Source organism: Neolamprologus brichardi, chromosome 15, assembly GCF_056152115.1.
Source record: "Neolamprologus brichardi isolate AB-2024 chromosome 15, ASM5615211v1, whole genome shotgun sequence".
Classification (NCBI taxonomy): Eukaryota; Metazoa; Chordata; class Actinopteri; order Cichliformes; family Cichlidae; genus Neolamprologus; species Neolamprologus brichardi.
In genome coordinates, this window is record NC_142118.1 from 22,635,393 (window position 1) to 22,653,238 (window position 17,846).

The 17,846-nt window shown below is 42.8% G+C and overlaps 2 protein-coding genes across 5 annotated transcripts in view; both read right to left on the reverse strand.

Annotated features, from left to right (window-relative positions):
• Positions 1-3,336: 3,336 nt before the first annotated feature.
• insm1a (insulinoma-associated 1a) lies at positions 3,337-6,316 on the reverse strand. The gene has a single exon (XM_006793490.3). It carries the CDS (start codon positions 5,889-5,891, stop codon positions 4,548-4,550), a length of 1,344 nt encoding a protein of 447 aa, XP_006793553.1. The 5' UTR covers positions 5,892-6,316; the 3' UTR covers positions 3,337-4,547.
• A 2,058-nt stretch (positions 6,317-8,374) lies between these two features.
• The window catches only part of cfap61 (cilia and flagella associated protein 61), a 45,259-nt gene continuing 35,787 nt past the window's right edge, over positions 8,375-17,846 (reverse strand). For all 4 annotated transcript variants that reach the window (XM_006793484.3, XM_006793485.3, XM_006793486.3 and 1 more), the window contains 6 exons: positions 16,731-17,023; positions 15,463-15,790; positions 12,652-12,734; positions 11,882-12,093; positions 9,760-9,847; positions 8,375-9,026 (listed from right to left, as the gene is read on the reverse strand). In XM_006793484.3, coding sequence (XP_006793547.2) covers positions 8,901-9,026; positions 9,760-9,847; positions 11,882-12,093; positions 12,652-12,734; positions 15,463-15,790; positions 16,731-17,023 — 1,130 coding nt within the window. In that variant the 3' untranslated portion in view covers positions 8,375-8,900. The remainder of the gene's footprint in view (positions 9,027-9,759; positions 9,848-11,881; positions 12,094-12,651; positions 12,735-15,462; positions 15,791-16,730; positions 17,024-17,846) is intronic.

Below are 17,846 nucleotides of genomic sequence, written 5' to 3' on the forward strand. Positions count from 1 at the left end.
TATATAAACTGAGCATAATGAAAAGTAAATCTTTGCTCTGTTGTAGTTCTTAAATCAATTTTCTTCTTTCCACTCATGGCTGGATTTACCTCCTGAGGGGCAAAGATTTCTTCTAGGGCCCCTCGTGACCCCCTTTTTATTATTTCCCCAGACGTCCACAAAGAAACTGGTACAGAAAGATTAACTGACATGTCAATTGACAGAAAATCAATGTGCACCACTGTGATAAGTGAATTATTGTTTAACCCTGAGCATTCATCCCCTATTTCTTACTAACAAAGACCAGAAGCTTGGGAGCAATTTGTTCGTTGGGCTCTTACAGTGAAGACAGTGAACAGCAATCAAGCGGCTTTGTGCTTTCAGGTGATGCATAATTGGGACTGATGCTTGTAAAAATACATCATCTGGCCTGTATTCAGCTTGGAAGCGTTAATGAATCATTTTTAAGGAGAAATGCCTCAAAATCACAGCTCTCTTCAGCCCCGACGAAGCCTTTGTTTTCTGTCTTTACACGTTTCCTTTCTGTGATCGTTTGAAGGAACGAATGCACAGAAAACCTGGGGAACCTTGTCCTGCAAAAAAGTATTGTTCAAATGCGAGACGTGTCTTACCAATCTGTACTGGTCTTTTGTGATAAAGAGAGAGAAGCCTAAAAGAGAAGCTGGTCAATTTACCAAACGAACAACGTTACAGCGGTCGGTGATGACCGCGAGCTGCAGGCAGTGACTGAAGGAGTAAGATCGTGTGTACAAGCAGCAGAAACTAGCTTCCTGTCCAGGCTCTCTGTTAGAGGTAGGGTGAGGAGCACAGAGCTGCTAGTCCTCAACATTGAAAGGAGCCAGATAAGGGGGATGAGGCATCTTAGATCTCGAGGCCTCCTGAGATCCTCCAGGTGAGGGGTTTGGATCTTGTCTGGCTGCGAGGAGATCCACTGATAGTTGGATATTGTTCAAATTTAAGATGTATCTTTGGGTGTGTCTAATTTTACCTCTCTCTTGTTCATCTGGATTCTTAAATATTATAAATAGAGAAGCAGATAGACGTGGGCTTTTGCACAAAGCAGCAACAGAGTGGAAGAGTTAAGTTCCTGAGGACACCAGGAAATACCTGAGTCACAACGACGGGCGGGCTGCCACTGCTCTGTTTCTCTCCACGTGCTCGACACCCTGCTGCAGAGGATTAAACATAACTGCCCAGTAGAACGAATGAGAGCCATAATGCTTGTAGAGACAAAAATCTTGCACTTTACCCTCAAATTCTGCAAATGTATATGCTGATAATTGAGCCACAGAAGAACCATACGCTTTCAATTACTATGTGCCACATGTTGCTTTTTAATTTTTGAAGTCCAGTAAAGAAGATTTTTCCAGGTGCTGGAGTGAGCGTTAACTGGTTATAAGAAAATGTACATTATATCTGAGTAAACACATTCCTGAAGTCTTTTAATATTATGATTAAAGAATGCAGAAGTATTAAATGTTTCCATCCAGGAAACGGTTTGCAGGCATTTTTTCCCCCTGTAAAACAGTTTTTCAGTGAGGTTTCTCTAATTTAATTGCCTGATTGCTGATTATTTCAGCTCTTGAGTGTTGATTAGTGTGCTTTTGGTATCTGTGGAAATAATGTCATGTACAGTTGGGGTTCACAGGGGCACACACACCCCTTTGGGGGGTTAATCCAGCTTCTAGTTTCAGGGTCGTAGTGACGTTTGATGAATGACCCTGAAGACTGAATTGAACCCGCAGGGGTGGAAGACTTTAATGAAGTGTAAAAATCAAAAAAATGTAGTTACGTTTTCACAAATCAAGCTGATGTCTGTGTTTTTGGGTGGATACAGTGCAGATGTTGACTTTTTGAGCAGGAGCTCATCTGACTGGCTTATATACTTTTCGGTAGTTTAATCTATAAAATTATATACAAATAATTAAGATTTTGTATATAAGAAACTAAAACTAATCTAGGGGAGTGAAACATTTCCTTTAAACGGTAATAAAACAAACTGTAAGAAATGTAACGTTCAAATTACAGGAGATTAAACTGTTGTTTTACAGTCGTTCTACTCTAAACTACTGCTTTCTTACTGTTGTATAGTATTATATTGTCAGTGCACTGTAATAATACTGCAAAAATACTGTAAAATATAAGTGCAATTCATCAGCCAAGTACCAGGAGTGTTCACAGGATTTTTTTTAAAGTCAGAGCTAAGTACCAACCCAGAACACATGAGCACACCAGGTGAGAATGTGAGTGAGTTATTCAGACCTCTGACTTCCATATGGATATGGTGTTATTGGAACTAAACATAGCTGTAAATATGTTTGATTTTATTGCACAGTAGAAGTAAAGAGAAATAAAAATGTCAAAATGTGCTGTTTTGTGCTGTAAAATGAGCAAAAAGCTTTCAGTACGTAATGTTATGTGCAGCGATTCTTTAACCCTTCATTGTTTCAAACAGAATGACAAAAAAGACATCCAGTTGCGTGAGAAAACAGTTTTCAGCTCCTTAATCTGTGACTTTAGAGAAAAACTTCTCAGTGAGTTTATGGTCTCATCTGGTAGTTTTAAGTTTTACTGAATCCAATATGGCATTCACTTTGCAGATTATGCCAGTTAGAGTCAGACGGAAATGTAAAGGCATGTTCTTGCAGGCATAACTTTTCCTTTGGTTTCACTTTCAGTTAAAGCAGAAGTCCATAGTTTTGGGCTCAGATGGGATTTTACCAACCAAGCTGTGTGCTGTCCCTGTGTGAGTCGTCCCTCGTTGAACTAAACACAGCACAAGTGAAATCATAATACCTGTAAAATAGCCACTTAACATCCATAAAGTTATCAATAACCTGTCCAGGATTAAATTAAGGTCAACATCAAGTCTTTTCAGTCATCTTGGACAGAAGACCTTTAAGACCAAAATGCACAAAACAGTTATTTGAAAGCTCTGATCTTTCAGTTTCTTAAAAACTACAACCAAAACCTAAAGAGGTCACAGGTGACGTGATAGCAGTGATGTTGTTATTGTACAACTGTTTTTGAAAGATTTTTTCTGATTTACGTGTTTAGAAAAATCATCTTAAATCATCTCAAAACCACTGATCCTGGTCTCTAAAATGTAAAGATTTGAATTTACTTTAATGGAAACTTGTCATTTTTCCTTGTTTTTGCTTGTTTAAACCCTTTGAATTCAATTATTTGGCATGTAACTGAAGAGGAGACACTTGAACCATCATTTAAGGAGATAAGCTGGAGGGATTTTGGTTTCATTTTCTTCAAGAAGCCACAACTTGAGGTGTAAATCAAGCTGTTACCTGCAGAAAACACACAAGAAGGCAAAGAAAGCTGTTTCTCAGTTTGGTCTTTATTTTTTTTTTTTATTTATTTATTTGGACATTTAGCAAAATACTGCAGAAACATCCAAAGCAGTATAAGAGCTAAGGGTTACAACAAAACCAAAATAAATAACCATCATCATAATAATAAATTAAAACATGATTGCATTCGGTTTGTCTTCAGGAGCGGCTCACTGATTGCTATAATGCCACATGAACACGCCGCCCTCACATAAGTTAAAGGAAATAAAAAGGATTTGGCTACATGATGAAAAACACAACGACAGATCACAGGTTCGACCACACAAAGCAGTAACTTACACAAATAATTTAATAAATACATAAATAAATAGAAAAAAGATTAGATATACTGTATACTGGTAATACAGAAGGCTTTGTAGAAAATAATTATCATCATATGCTCAGCCAGTGATAAATAAAAACAATCAGGTCAGTTTAAGGCAGTTTTACAGCAGGAGTCTCTAATCCAAAGGCATTACCGGCTACACTAGTTTTACTCTCTTTTGTTTTCAGTCGACAGCTACTGATCCACAGATCCACGAGCTATGTTAAAGCTAATCAGAGTGATGAGATAAGGTCTGTTCAGGCCTGCGAAGTCTGCTTTATATTCTACAGGTCATCTCCTCTCTTAGGTCTAGGAGCTAATAGCACTTGTGCAGAGATGCTAGAAAAATAAATTAACAGTCTAACGTTTTTTTTTTTTTTTAAAGAGCTTTGAGGATCATTTTTAGTGATGTTGGGGTGGGCGTGGGTGTGGGTTACAGACCAGGAGGAGTCAAACACACACACACACCCAGAGGTTGCTGAAGTGTCCTCGAGCAAGGCACTGAAACCTTGCAAGCTGCGTGTGAGTGGATATGTGAGGGCATGCTTGGCTCTCTGTTTTCCACAGAAAATGTGAATTATTTGAAGATAATTTTTACTCGAAAAGACACAAATAAGCAAATTTTTCACGTGTCTTTGAGGAAGATTGGACTTCGGTGTGGTTTTGTCCTTTGGAGATCTATAGCTACAGTAAAACAGAATTACTCCCAGAGTTACAACTTCTCACAAACCTCTTTACATCTGTTACTCAGTTTAAGGAAGTGTGCTTTAGGGTACAGATGGGTTTTTTTTCAGTGGAACTCTGAAATCCTCCTAAAAACAAAAAGAAACACGCGGGTGGACTCTGATTCCCGGTGTGTGCCAGTCTACAGTCCGGGATCAGCAGGCGGGGCGGAGCGGCATCTGCAGCAGGATCACCTGCCGGTTCTCGGACGGGTGGCATTTGTTGATGTGCCTCGTGAGTCCCGGTGAGCTGTAGAAGACTGCGGGGCAGTATTTGCACGAGTACACCTGTGAGGAATGCAGCAGGCGGATGTGCCGCTCCTGGCTGCCTCTGCTGGTGAAGTTCTCCCCACACACGGGGCACAGGTGGCAGCAGGAGGCGCTCAGGTTGAGCGGCGCCGCGCTCTGCTCGCAGCCCGCCGCGTCCTCCTCCTCCGCCGCTTTTGGGGACCCGTGCTGCGACGCCAGGTGTTTCCGCAGGTAGGCTTGGCGCTTAAACCTCTTCCCGCACTGACTGCAGTCGTACAGTCCGTCCTCTGAACCGGACTCGGACGGCTCGGGGCTGGGTGTGTCCCTGTCACTAGAATCCTTTGCTTCATCCGAGGCCGTCTTCGACGCGGACACCTTGTCGCTCGGCGTATTTTGCGGCTTCGGTTTGTGCCAGCGCCGATGAGAGGCGAGGTTGGCCGGGCAGCTGAACACCTTGTCACACTCGGGACACCGATACTCAACCCGGACAATCCTGGAGCATTTGTGCTGTGCCAAAGCGAACGGGTCTGCGTACGCCTCCCGGCATAGCTGACACACAAACTCCCCCAGCGGGACGTGGTCTCCTCCGGCCGGTGGCGCTCGGGGAGGTTTCTGGTCCACCGGCGCCTCTTTAATCTTCAGCCCGAGAACCGGAGACGTAGTGACATCATCCTCAAAGTGCAGTTTGCGGATGGCTTTGGTTTTCTTGGACGGCGGCTTGCCTTTGCGCTCGGCGTCGTTGGCGCAGCGCTTGGAGCCGCCGGTTGCAGCGGCGGGGAGCGTCCCGGCGGATGACGAGCTGCTCTCGGGGCGGCTGCTGTTGCTGGAGCCGATCTTCAGGTCCACCGGGGCGAAGAGGTGATCCAGGGCAGTGATGGCTGCCGGTGTGGGGAAAGACTCCGCGGAAACCGGCGAGCCGAGGCTGAAGCGGGCCTCGGAGTAGGAGCGGTCGTGCTCGTGGCTGACGGGGCGGGTGGGGCTGTACAGAGACTGATACACCGCCTCCGGGTTCCCGAACTGCACGGGCTTAGCATCCGGCTCCGGAGCCGTAGCCGCCGCCCCGCAGGTGGGCGTAGGTGTCCGCGCGCGCACCGGGATGGAGACTAGATGCGCTGAAGAGGAGGAGGAGGAGGGCGGCAGCAGCGGCGGAGCATCAGCCGCCGTTTGGTCCGTTTCTTCGTCCTCGGAGCGGACCCGGTAGGACACCGGGTTGGGTTTCTTGTTCCTTTTTACCAGGAATCCTCTGGGCATGTTTGCGGGGAGCTGAAGGCACTTTGGGCGCTGCGGGAAGAAGAAAACCACTTTCAGCAGCTCGCGCACAAAATCAAACCATCTGATGCGTCCTTTTTCTCTCTGTTTGTTTGTTTCCTCCTGCTATTGATCCCGTGTTCTCCTCCCGAGGTCCTTTCACCACAACATAGCTGCACTCTTTTTAAGGCGACATGATGACATTGTTCCCGTCCCCCCCTCGTTGCCTCATCCCCGACCAATCAGAAGGAGCCGAGGTCCCCTGTGGATTTGGGGAGTGGGTGTGGGAGGATGGAGAGGCTGATGGAAGCTAGGAGGAGGAGGGCGGATTTGCAGATTGCAAAGCAGATGTACCTGAGGGTTTTATTGTATTTCCCCCCACCACACACACGCACACACACACACACACACACACACACACACACACACACACACACACACATACACTCACTCTCCCTCCTCCTCGTCTCGACCCGGGCACACGCCAGGAGTCTCCTGCTTTTACGGTCTGATGAGTTTGTATAGAAATCTACACGTGCCTCGGCTTTATGTGTCTCTTTCTGGGGGTGGTGGGGTCTCTGGTTTGGCCACAAAGGGGGCATATCCGTCCACATAACGGCTCAAAATAACAATACAGAAAAAATGGAAGGTAGAAGAAGAAACTTCAAAGGGCTAAAATGCGCATAATAGGGAAATAAAGTACGAATGCTCAACATCATTTTAAGCAAATGTCAGTGAAAGCAGCTCCAGACTTTAACTGCTTCCATTCAAAACCTTCAGAATGTTTAAGACACTCAAAGACTTCCGGGGAAACAAACTTCCCCGAGATCAGATCTGCAGTCCGGCTTTTACGCACACGAAAGCGAGCTGAAATTCGACCTCAGCGGACAAATAACTAAACATCCACAATAATAGGGACAGATCTGAAACCACCGTGGCCCTGCAGCATGTGCGCTGGCGTGACAGTTAACTCCGGACTTATGAATCCGTCATTTTACGCATACATAATTAATGGCGAGCGGAGGGTGTCCTGCTTTGCATCACAATGGTCGCGCTTGTGCAAGCTGTAGACCCGTCCTGATTGAAAAGGAAATTGCACAGTTGAAAAAAATGGAAGATGAAGAAGAAGTGGGGGTCTACCCCCCCGGCACAAAAAAAGCAATCTGGATCCTAGATACTGTCGGCGCGTGCTGCGCGTAATCAGCGCGCTTTTTCTGTCTCCAAATGGGGCAAAGCGAGATTATCTGGCCGTTAAACCACATCAAACCCCGCAGGTCCAGTCTGACCCGGTCAGTGGGATGTGAGTCTGTCCTGCACCGTGAGGGATGATGGGAGGTCTGTCGGTGCAGGGCTCGAGGACACGTTTGACAGGTGCAAGATTCTGGCGTAAAATGAAGATGTGAGAGAGATGTCCGGAAAGTTTTTTCACTAACCCATTTCAAATTTTGACTGTTGGCGTGTCCAAACTGAGAGCATTCAATAAACACGCGGACACGGGTCGTTTCTTGTGTTCTGGTCTTTTTTATGATAAAATCTACATCTTATCCGCCAGTCTGTCTCTTACAAATATTTAAATCCACATTTTCCTAAAACAACATTCAAAATAACCAGTTTAAATGTGTGTTCCTTTAAAATCCACGTGTTTCGAGAACTTTCTTAAATCAGATGTTATCGTTTTTAATTTTTAAATGTTCCTCGGGTAGAAGCAGGCACATGCCTCCAAATGTTTTAAAAAAACTCGATTTTCTGACAAAAAAGCTCACATCTTTTAAAAGTGAGATTTTTTATCCAGTGTGAGCTGTGTTTAAAAAAAAATAGTTAAACTTTATTTATAGGTTATTTCACCCATAATGCTCATTTCATAATAACAGGGAGTGCAGGTGGATAATTGTTTAGCAGTAACAGGTCAGCGCACAAAATGAACTAACATCTATACAAACACTGCAAAACCCTCATTGAGCGCCGTGTACAGTGTGTGTTTATTATCACGGACAGCGCATTGTGATATCCACGCAGTGAAGCTGACACTTAAAGTCACTCAGCGTTTCATGTCCTACAATCTGACTTCATATTTCCACACAAGCAGTGTGCTGTTTTCTCAGCTTGCGGGTTCAGGCATATGTTCTGTGTGTGCGTTAGTGAGTGTGTGTGTGAGAGTGTGTGTGTGTGTTACTTTCCCGACAGGCTTCAGCTCAGCCTCATTAGCATACAGCTGTAGAGTGACGCCCTCCTCCTTTTCCCTCCTCCTCCTTCCAAAAAGCCACACATCCACTTTCATGTGCAGCATCTATAGGGCCCTGTGATTGGTCACACTCCTGCAGAGTCACACTTACAGTTGGCACATTGTATAGAAGAAAAAACAAAACAGGAATGTAAAAGTATGCCAGACTCTCGTTCTCATCTGGTGCAAAACACCGCTCGCACTCTGATTAATGAGAGATCTTAAGGATTAAAAAGGAAATTATCAGATGTCCACACAAGAAAAATGAATGCAAGCATTAATTTAATGGTAATAGCATGAAAAGTTAGCCAGAACTTTTACACAAAGAAAGTTTTACTGGATTAGACCACTCTCTCTCTCTATCTCTGAAAACAATTAAAATAACATTTATTTGATGGAAATTTTTTGGATTATGTTGATTGATCGAAGCAATCTAAGAAAACACACACTTTTTAACCATTTGATGGAAAACAAATCAGTAGTGTTAATCAGTGTTTTGGTGTGAGTAATCCAGTTTGGAGACGCTGACTGTCTGTTTGCTTTCTCTGAACATAACAGGACTAAAAAATGTCACGTGACTCCTGACTGTGTTTTTGTGCTGAGCTGCTGATTTAAAAAATTCCTCCAGGACTCTAAAGATCTGATATGATAATATATTTACACATAGCAGACACAGCGTTCCTGAGCCAGCTCAAATGACTGGAGGTATCCAGTGACACATACACAATATAAACCAGTTACCACACCTCAAACAGAGTCTGATTTGTTTTAGTATTTTAACAGGCGTGAGGTCAGAGCTGGCCCGGGCAGGCGAACATGGGCAGCAGGTTTCGGTTGTAACTCAGATACTTCACAGCACTGCTCCTCAGAGCCGCTCGACTGTTCTCGTCTTTCAATTGGTCCGGAGGGCAGAGGTCCTGCAGAGACACACAGGTGGAGAGTAAAATCTCAGCACTGCACTGAGAGAGCTTCTTTTTTTCCACAGACCAGCAGGTTCTGATCGGTGCCCGACTCAAAGTGTGCCGGAGAACTCTAAGCTCGCGCTGAAGGTGGGATCGCTGTGGAGAACTGATGTGAGGAGACATGTAACTGACTCCATCCAACCGAGTACTTAATGCTTCATTCACTAAATTTTATTTCTACAGCACATTTAAAATTCCTAAAAAAGACACTACAATCTGTCTGAGGACATCTGGGATGTCTTTCCAGGGTTTCAGTGTAGCAACAGCAAAGGCACAAGCTCGCTCTGACTGCTGGATGATCAGGAGTGACTGATGAGCAGATCTTAATGATTTTATTCAGACAAAAGAAAGAAAGACTCACCCGAGCTCTGACCAAAACACTGGATGAACGTCTCAATAGAGAAAACATCCCTGATGTTACCACACAGAACTTTAAGAAGTTTAAAACACGCCTCAGTCTGGAAATTTGCAGGAAAACATGAACGACTGTTTCACATGGACAGCAATAACAATCTGATTTCAGCTGGCAGGGCAGCAGGACTCCACGTGGAAGTTCCTGCCTCAGTCTCAAAATTCCTCACCTTCACAAAGGCCACGTGCAAAGCCTTAACCGTGCATCGTAACCAATACAGTTTAACCCTCAGAGGGGCGTAAGTGTGATGTAGGAGATGAGAAGTGGAGCACCAACCTTGAGTTTGAGGGTCTGCTGAAGCTCCTGCTCTAAATCGGAGAATCTGTCGTGGAAAACGGCCAAACAGCTGCTCTGTGTGAAGAAACTGGAGAGAAAACCTTTACATCAGTGCTTCGGTTCAGTACCAACAACCAGAGGTTTTAAGGGAAAAGGGTGCACCCGAGTTATAACATTGACAATAACAACTGTTTCAAATCTAGATTATGTCAGAAGTTTAAATCAGAATCTGATTCCATTGCTCTGCATCTACATAATGTAGAGGTTAATTTCCACCACTGGAAACTTTCTTTGTGTGAACCGACTGTTTACATAAAAGCTCAGTGAAGCTTTGAAATAAAAACACACACACACACACACACACACGCACACTTTCAGAAGCTTCCCTAAGTGTGTCGGCTGAATAAGCCTCAGCCGCCACACGGTCAATCAATTATCTTAACGGCTCCTGATGCTCCGTCAGCCTCCACAATGACTTTACGAGTCAGCTGACTGAGCAGCATGATGGGGAATCGGCCTCTGTGGTTGCGAGGCTCCAGCTTTGTCTCGTCCTGGACCGACCACAAAGACAGATTGGGGAGCTGCATAAACAGATTAGGAGGTGGTGGTGGTGGGGGGACAATAGCCGTCCATGTCTGGGGGTCATTTGTGTTGAAACCTCAGAAGCAGGTCACCCACTGCTTGACAAATACCTACTCACTGGAAAGTCATGCCAACAAACACACACACACAAAGTGAGAGGACAAAGGCAGCGGAGGCCCGAATCTTCCTCGTGTGTTGAAGTGATCGGTCAGCGGTTACATGACGTCAAAGCGGCTTGTTTCTGTGCAGAACTCAGTTATGAAAACATCTGTTTTTACACAGCTGCCCACCTGCCGTCTGCCTTGTTTCAGTGCCAAAAATCACACATCAAAAAGTGAAAAACAGCAGTGTGAGTTCTTCTGCAGTCACTTACATGCATACCTGAAATTATACTCCTGCAGAGGGCTGGACAAAACAACAGAAATGCTGTATAAAACACAATAACCATGCAGGAAACACCAATCTGCCGAAGCTGCTTTATTATTCTGTCGACAACATACTGAAACCAGACATTGAGCTCTTCACCAAACTGCTCATTTCTGCCAGTCTAATGGGATGTTTTGCCGTTTGTTCGCCTGCTGCTGCATCAGCCCTGACAAAGACTCGAGCAAAAACATTGGACAAAAGATCTGATTTTTATTTCTGTCCTTGTGAGGATTTGTTTTTACAGTGCGAGCAGCTGATTAGGCTCCATTGACTATGTTTGGGCACTATACTTAAAAAGTATAAGCATGAGAGTTAAAGAACAACCGTGGTTTGCTAAAAGACATCGGCAGCAGAATGTAAACGACCTTCGAGGATAGTGGTGTTTGTTTGGAGGAGGAAATATTTCTTCTTCACTTAAAGATAACAACAAATACTCGAAGAGCTCTCGCTTTTGGTTTGTCCTCTACCTGCAGTCATGTAGATAATCCCAGCAGCCTTGCTGTGACCACAGTATTACTAAAGCTGCAAAAAGAACTTCAAACTAACAAAGTTTCACGTGTAAGCAGGAAAAGAAATGAAGTTTTGAAAGGTTAAACAGGCTTCAAACCTGAGGGCAGAAAATGAAAATACAGAAAACTGCAGTTCCCCTAATGACCACCAGAGGCTGGCTCCAAACACGAGTCAGTCTAAGGTTTCCAGTAGAAATTATATGCGTTTACTGCCTGATGTAAAACACCTCTGAATGGTGTTGGTTCTGTTGGGGCCTTTTTAGCCATTTTAATAGAATCTTAAAATGACAAAATATGACTTTCTGTATTGCACAGACCACCCAGGGAGGTTGTGATTTAATTTTGGAAAATCTGGCATTTTATTTGTATGTTACTTTGCAGTAACCAGCAGGTGTGTGTGTGTTTGTGTGTATACATAGGTGTAGATTTTTGGGGGAGGTGCACAAATCCTGGTGAAAAAGGATTTGGGGGATTGTTTTTATATAAATTCAATTAAAACTGACCTGCTATGCTTTTACTTATTCATTATATATTTCAGGCTAGCGCGTATACAAATAATATGGGCAGATGTTCAGTAAAACAGTATTTGTCAGTGTTTGTCCCACCTGTACAGATCAGGGATCAGGCCCTCCTGGTAGCAGCTCAGGAGCTGGCCCAGCAGCTGCTGATGTTTCATGTAGAGACTCAGGTAATTGGAGACGGGGAGAGGCTTCAGGGACAAGCAGGTGAGCGTCCCCACAAGCTCATAGCAGTCAAGATGCAAGCAGAAGTAGTCGCCTCTCTCCGGCTGTCCCGTCACAATCGCTCTGTCCTGTAACTTTGGATGGAGGAACACGAGCACTGATCTCTGGTTCCAAGTTATAATGTAAATCTTCAAAAGCAAATCAAAATACTTGAATAGTCAATTAAAAATAATATCAACTAAAAACACTAGAAGCTGATTAATAATCTGAAAAACAAAAGTCGATTAACAGCCACATTAATTTTTAACCAATAAAAAAAGAAAAAGGTGTGTTGTATTCAATACCACAATTCAATTCAATTTTATTTATATAGCGCCACATTACAAAAATAGTCGCCCCATGGTGCTTTGTATTGGATGATAAAGACTACAATAATCCAGAGAAACCCCCAACAATCAGATGACTCCCTATGAGAAAGTACTTGGTGACACTGGGAAGGAAAAACTCCCATTTAACAGGAAGAAACCCGTTGCTTTCTTGTTTCATTTTGCTTTTCAGTTTTAAGTTGAAAAAAGGTTCAGAACATGTTGTGTTAATCAGGAATTAAATTTCTTAATAAATATAATCATTCCCAGGTTACATGTTTGACATGAAACACCCAGAGATTGAACTCCTGGGCAGTGAGCGCTTACCTGTTTAACATTAGGGCCTGTCAGGTCTGTTGGAGATGGTTTGGTCACATGCAGGTAGTGATATCCTCCAGGAAGCTTACCACCTGAGGAGAGAGCAAAACACATGACACACGTTAAGATATGTCCAGATATTTATTTATTACCCCGTTATTCCATGAGTATTACCAAGCTGTTATAACAGCATAAAGTACTCACAATACCTCAGCTTTACCTCAGAGAACTTCTGATGCACATTTTATAATACGAGCATTTAATCAGAAAATTGTTTGCAGGATAAATATTATTTATAATCTAACAAACCAACACTTAGAAAACACTGCAGTGAAAAGCCTGTGGTCTTATCAGCGGGAGATATCCCAGTAAGATTAGCTTCAGTGCTGAAAAATTCTGTGGCTTCGAAAATTGGACAGCAGCAAAAACATCATAACAGGCATTTCACTGTTAGCATCCACCCACTGAGGAAAACACAACTGAGACAATGAACTCAGATAACAGGCGCTGATATAGTGCCTGTGCGCTCCCTGAACGCTGAGATCCCTTTGAAAAGTTCACGTGTGTTTCATCTCTCTGAGGAGGGCGAAGTAGAGAGGCTGTTGTGTTTATGTAACCCGCCGAGTGGCCTTGGTCGCTCGGTGAATGCGCTGCGGCACAATGCGGCATTGTTACGCCAGCTATAATTCGAGTGTCCGCCACAATAACATCGGCGCTGGGTGGGTGGGTGAAAGATTGGAAAATGTTTCACAAACACATAATGAAAAACATTCTGGCGGTACGAATTCTCTCAGATAAAAGCAGGCGACAACAGGCATGGACAGGAGGAAGGACAGCGAGGAGAACATCGAGCTGAAGCGACAAACCCTGAAAGTATATGCAAAGCTGAGATCTGCCCATGAATGTGAAGGAATTTTAAGATGGGTCAGCTCTTCTGGGCCCACTGAGAAACCAGTTCAGTTGTAGTTTCCCAAGAAGATTCATTTCCATAATAAATAGACTGGCAGAGCTGGCTCCTGTTGGGAACCAATAAACGAAACCACAAAAGTGAGAATTTTAACGTCACATCATCACCAGAGGATTAGGGCCACTGGGGGAAAAAAAGTGGGCACGTCTTTTTTCTTCTTCTTTTCCTGAATTCTTAGAAAAAAGTTAGAATTCTGACTTTAATCTCAGAATTCTGATGTATATATATGGGAATGGGTGAATGGGTCAAATTCAGAGAGAGTAATTTTGCCACGGGGGTCAAAAAAGTATAGGGGAGACCGGGGATAGTTGTAACATTTTTCACATTTCTGTCTGTAAATTGGAGCTCTTTTAAGGTAGTGGATTCAAAATGTAATGCAAAGTATTTACATGTCTCGGCTATTAAATAGTGCAGCTATTTTTTCTGCAGCACAATTATCCATTGCATGGTATGGTCTCAAACACAAAGAGTGAAATGTTACAATTAACCCCATAGTCTGGGTTAGTTGTAACATATCCTGGGGTGAAATGTAACACAATGAAATAAGGGTACTAACAAAACATTAACATGTAATCTTTGTTTATTCAACACATGAATGCACTTAGAGCCATTTATGTAGCTATGTGTGTGTGTGACAGAATGCAGAAATCTAGCTTTTGAACATATTCCAACCCCCCAAAAAAGACAAATTATGGAATTTTCTGCAACTGAATATTTCATTAATTTTGGTTGGTCTTCCATGAGTTTGGCCTCATTGGCTCAGTGGGTATTATAACCTACAACTCTTGCACCAATTTTGAACATAACAATGAAGCTGAAAAAATGTAGTTGTGCACCAGCATCACAATTCCTTTACTTTTTATCATGGCTTACCTTGGTGTGGTTTGCAAAGTGCTTCAGAAAGATGAGGAAATCTGTTTCTTGCACCCATCCTGATTTATTTCCACTACCAATACTTCCTACTGGTCCATCTCTGACACAGTGGTCTGCATAATGTATGTGTGGGAACACAAACAGTGGAGGAATTGTGTTGCCAATGGCATTAACCGCATATACAAAAGCAACCAGTGAACCTCTCTGCTGATGTAGTTGCCCCAACTTGTTTAATATAAGTTAAAGTAATAGTTTGGTAAGTTGTAACATCTGCATTATTGTTAAAACTAACCCAGACTGTTGCTGTTACAACTGACCCAGACTCCTATAGCCATGAACTAGCTAACATTACAGCCAACGGCTAAAACATTAGCACTAAAGACCTACACAGAATATATCCCCATAGACATACAAATAACATAATTTAAGTTTGATGAGTTTAACTGCAAAGCAGATAATGCTATTAGAAATTGAAACAAAGTAGAAAAACTTACTTTTTGGCATACAAATTACTTTTTTTCGTGTTAAATTGTCTGTGTTTGACAAAATGTGCTGATTTTTCACATGTGATAGCAGAACTGAGTTGGGCATGCACAGGATGAGTCACATCATTTGAAACTTAGCCCTGATTGGAGAAATTGGAAGTGTTACAACTGACCCACGTTAAAACTATCCCCGGTCTCCCCTACATTATTATTATTATTACTGCAGATGGAAATACATCTTTTGCTGTTGTTAACTCTTCTCAATTCAAGACTAATTTGACCCATTCTGATTATTTTCAGCCCCATATTTTTAATTTTACTCACCTTTGCATGTTTCATGGCTGAAAATAATCCTTCAAAATTATTCTGCCTTTAAGGCAATTCCCTTAAGTTAAAGCTAAAGCTACCGCTTTCTGAAGCTAGTCTTCAGAAATACTGAACATATTACAATAAAATTATCCATCAATCAAAACTAAACCTCGGTTCTAATCAGACCTTGAATCTTGGCCTGCTTGTACAGCAGTACCAGACGATCTGTTTCAGGTGGAGGCGCCTCGGCAGGCTCCATGGTTGGATCAAACAGGGGCAGCATCATGGCTGCCAGGTCCTGGCCCACTTCCTTGGAGTTAAAGTTGGCATGTGTCCACTCATCTATGTAGTAACGGCGGGAGAATTTGGTGAGAGGCCCGGCAGCCCAAATGGACAAATTGGTGGTTCTGAAGCTGGAGTTTATGACAAGCCTGCCATCAAATACCAGGAAGGACTTGTTGAAGCTGTTGAAGGCGTCGTAGTCGACTCCTTTATTGGAGAGGTTGATGAACACCTGAAAGGACAAAAAGAGCCATCGTGTCTCGAGGTGGAATCTTTATTGGATTCACACTTTACACGATCCAACATTTACCTGATGTTTTTACCTTTCTTCTTTTATGTATATATATCTGATAAATACGAGCTACAGATGGGGAACAAACTGGGGGCAAGTCTTTGTAAGAACAGAGGAGTCGACCCCTGCTGGCCACTACAAAGAATGCAGGTTAAAAGCCACAGCTTCACTTTGCAAACACAAAACATACACATCCATTTTTTAACATATTCTGTCTGTGCTTGAAATTAAACTTCCCAAATTAAGATGATAAATATAAGATGGCTCTCGAGTGGTGAGGCTTTCAGGAAACTAAATACTGACACAGATGATTATTCATCCTGAAGTCCACAAGCTGCTCAGAGTCAAGAGGGCTGAGTGATGAAGCTGCGATGACAAACCCATGATATGTTCTTTGAAAAAACAAAACTCTGGAGGTGGAATAAAATTGTAATTTATTAAACTTATAGGTACTTTGGGGTTTTGCATTCACTGTTTTCCTAAATAGTTGCGTGTCTGTCTTCCACAGCATGTGAAATACACACAGATTAATGACAACAGGACCTTGCACACAGCATAATTTTAACAAGAAAATTCAACACAAACCCAGAAGCAGAATCATCTTCTTTCTGAGACAATGGAAGTCATGGAAATGGGAAACACACCAACATCATTTTGTGCTTGACAAACACAGTTTGCTTCCAGGAGGGAAATTAACATCCAACCAAGAGCCACAATCTGGAGAATTCAGCCGCTCAAGCTTTTCCAGCTCTACCAGGCACCTTGGCCAGTAACCCACCATTGTTTGGATATCATTTCTTTTTGTAAGAATTAATAACCCGTCTGGATGAGCACTGAAAGCATCCGGTGGATTTTGAAAGCATCAGAAATTCTGACTTACTCCACACTGCAGATGGAGAGGCTCTGCATCAGTGGTAAACGATGCCGATGTAAGCGGGTCGGGTTGTTTGCCATTGTTAAACTGGGCCAGCACACAGTTACGGTGGATCTGGACCATGGCGTTCTCCATGGCCATCGCCACGGCTTTTTCTACAGATGAGTCCAAGAAGCTGGAGACGCCTGGCTCAGGAGGCAAGAGGACAAGATGGATACGAGATCCACAAATGCCGAGGCTCAGCAGAGTCTCTACGGTGGTGTAGATGTCGATGTTGTTTCCGTAGACGATGGCATTATCTGAGAAGACGCAAACAAGGAAACACAAACCTATGTTAGGTTTGGCAGAAAAGTGAATTCCTCTTAAAAAACATACATAAACATTCATTGTTTATGTGAGGTGGTTAATGGTTAAAGTTACTGGTTAATGTTACTAAGCCGCATGATACACCTGCATAAATATGAGTACTTGGCCGTTTTCCTACGTGAACTTTGGACGGCTTCAGGACAGTCAGGTCGGGAATTTTTTTTATCACATGTAGCACACAGGAGGAAATAACCAACTTCACAAATACTCACATGATGCAGTAAAAGCACCAAAATATTGGTCAGTATTTTTATTGAAAACTGTGTGAGTCAACCCAAAGTGCAAAAAGGACCAACAGAGAAGGCAGTGCACATGACTGCAAGAGAAACACAAAACATGATGATGACCAAATCATGAAAATCACATAAAAGAGAAATATAATGAACTGATAATATAAAAATAACAAAATAAACAAACACAGAATTAGAGAAAAATAAAAGAATAAAACAAAAATCATTGTTGAAATGTTGACAGTGGACTTGGGCATGAAGTGGTCTTCACTTAGACGGCAATAACAATAACAGAAGAAGCCCGATCAGCTTCTATTTCTATGCAAGAGGTTGGACTTGGAGGGAGAATATGATGTTAACATATTGTGGAGCAGATCTACGGCAGGCTTTAAAAACAAACAGGGATAAACAACTGAGAGATTATAAAAACACGGAAAACTTTTTCTATGTCCTTAAATTGTCTCAGCGATGGTTTAAACCAGGGGTGTCAAACTCAAATACAGAGTGGGCCAAAATTCAAAACTGG

Coding starts and splice junctions, on each gene's coding strand:
- insm1a (XM_006793490.3), bottom strand. CDS start 5,891: ATGCCCAGAGGATTCCTGGTAAAAAGGAACAAGAAACCCAACCCGGTG.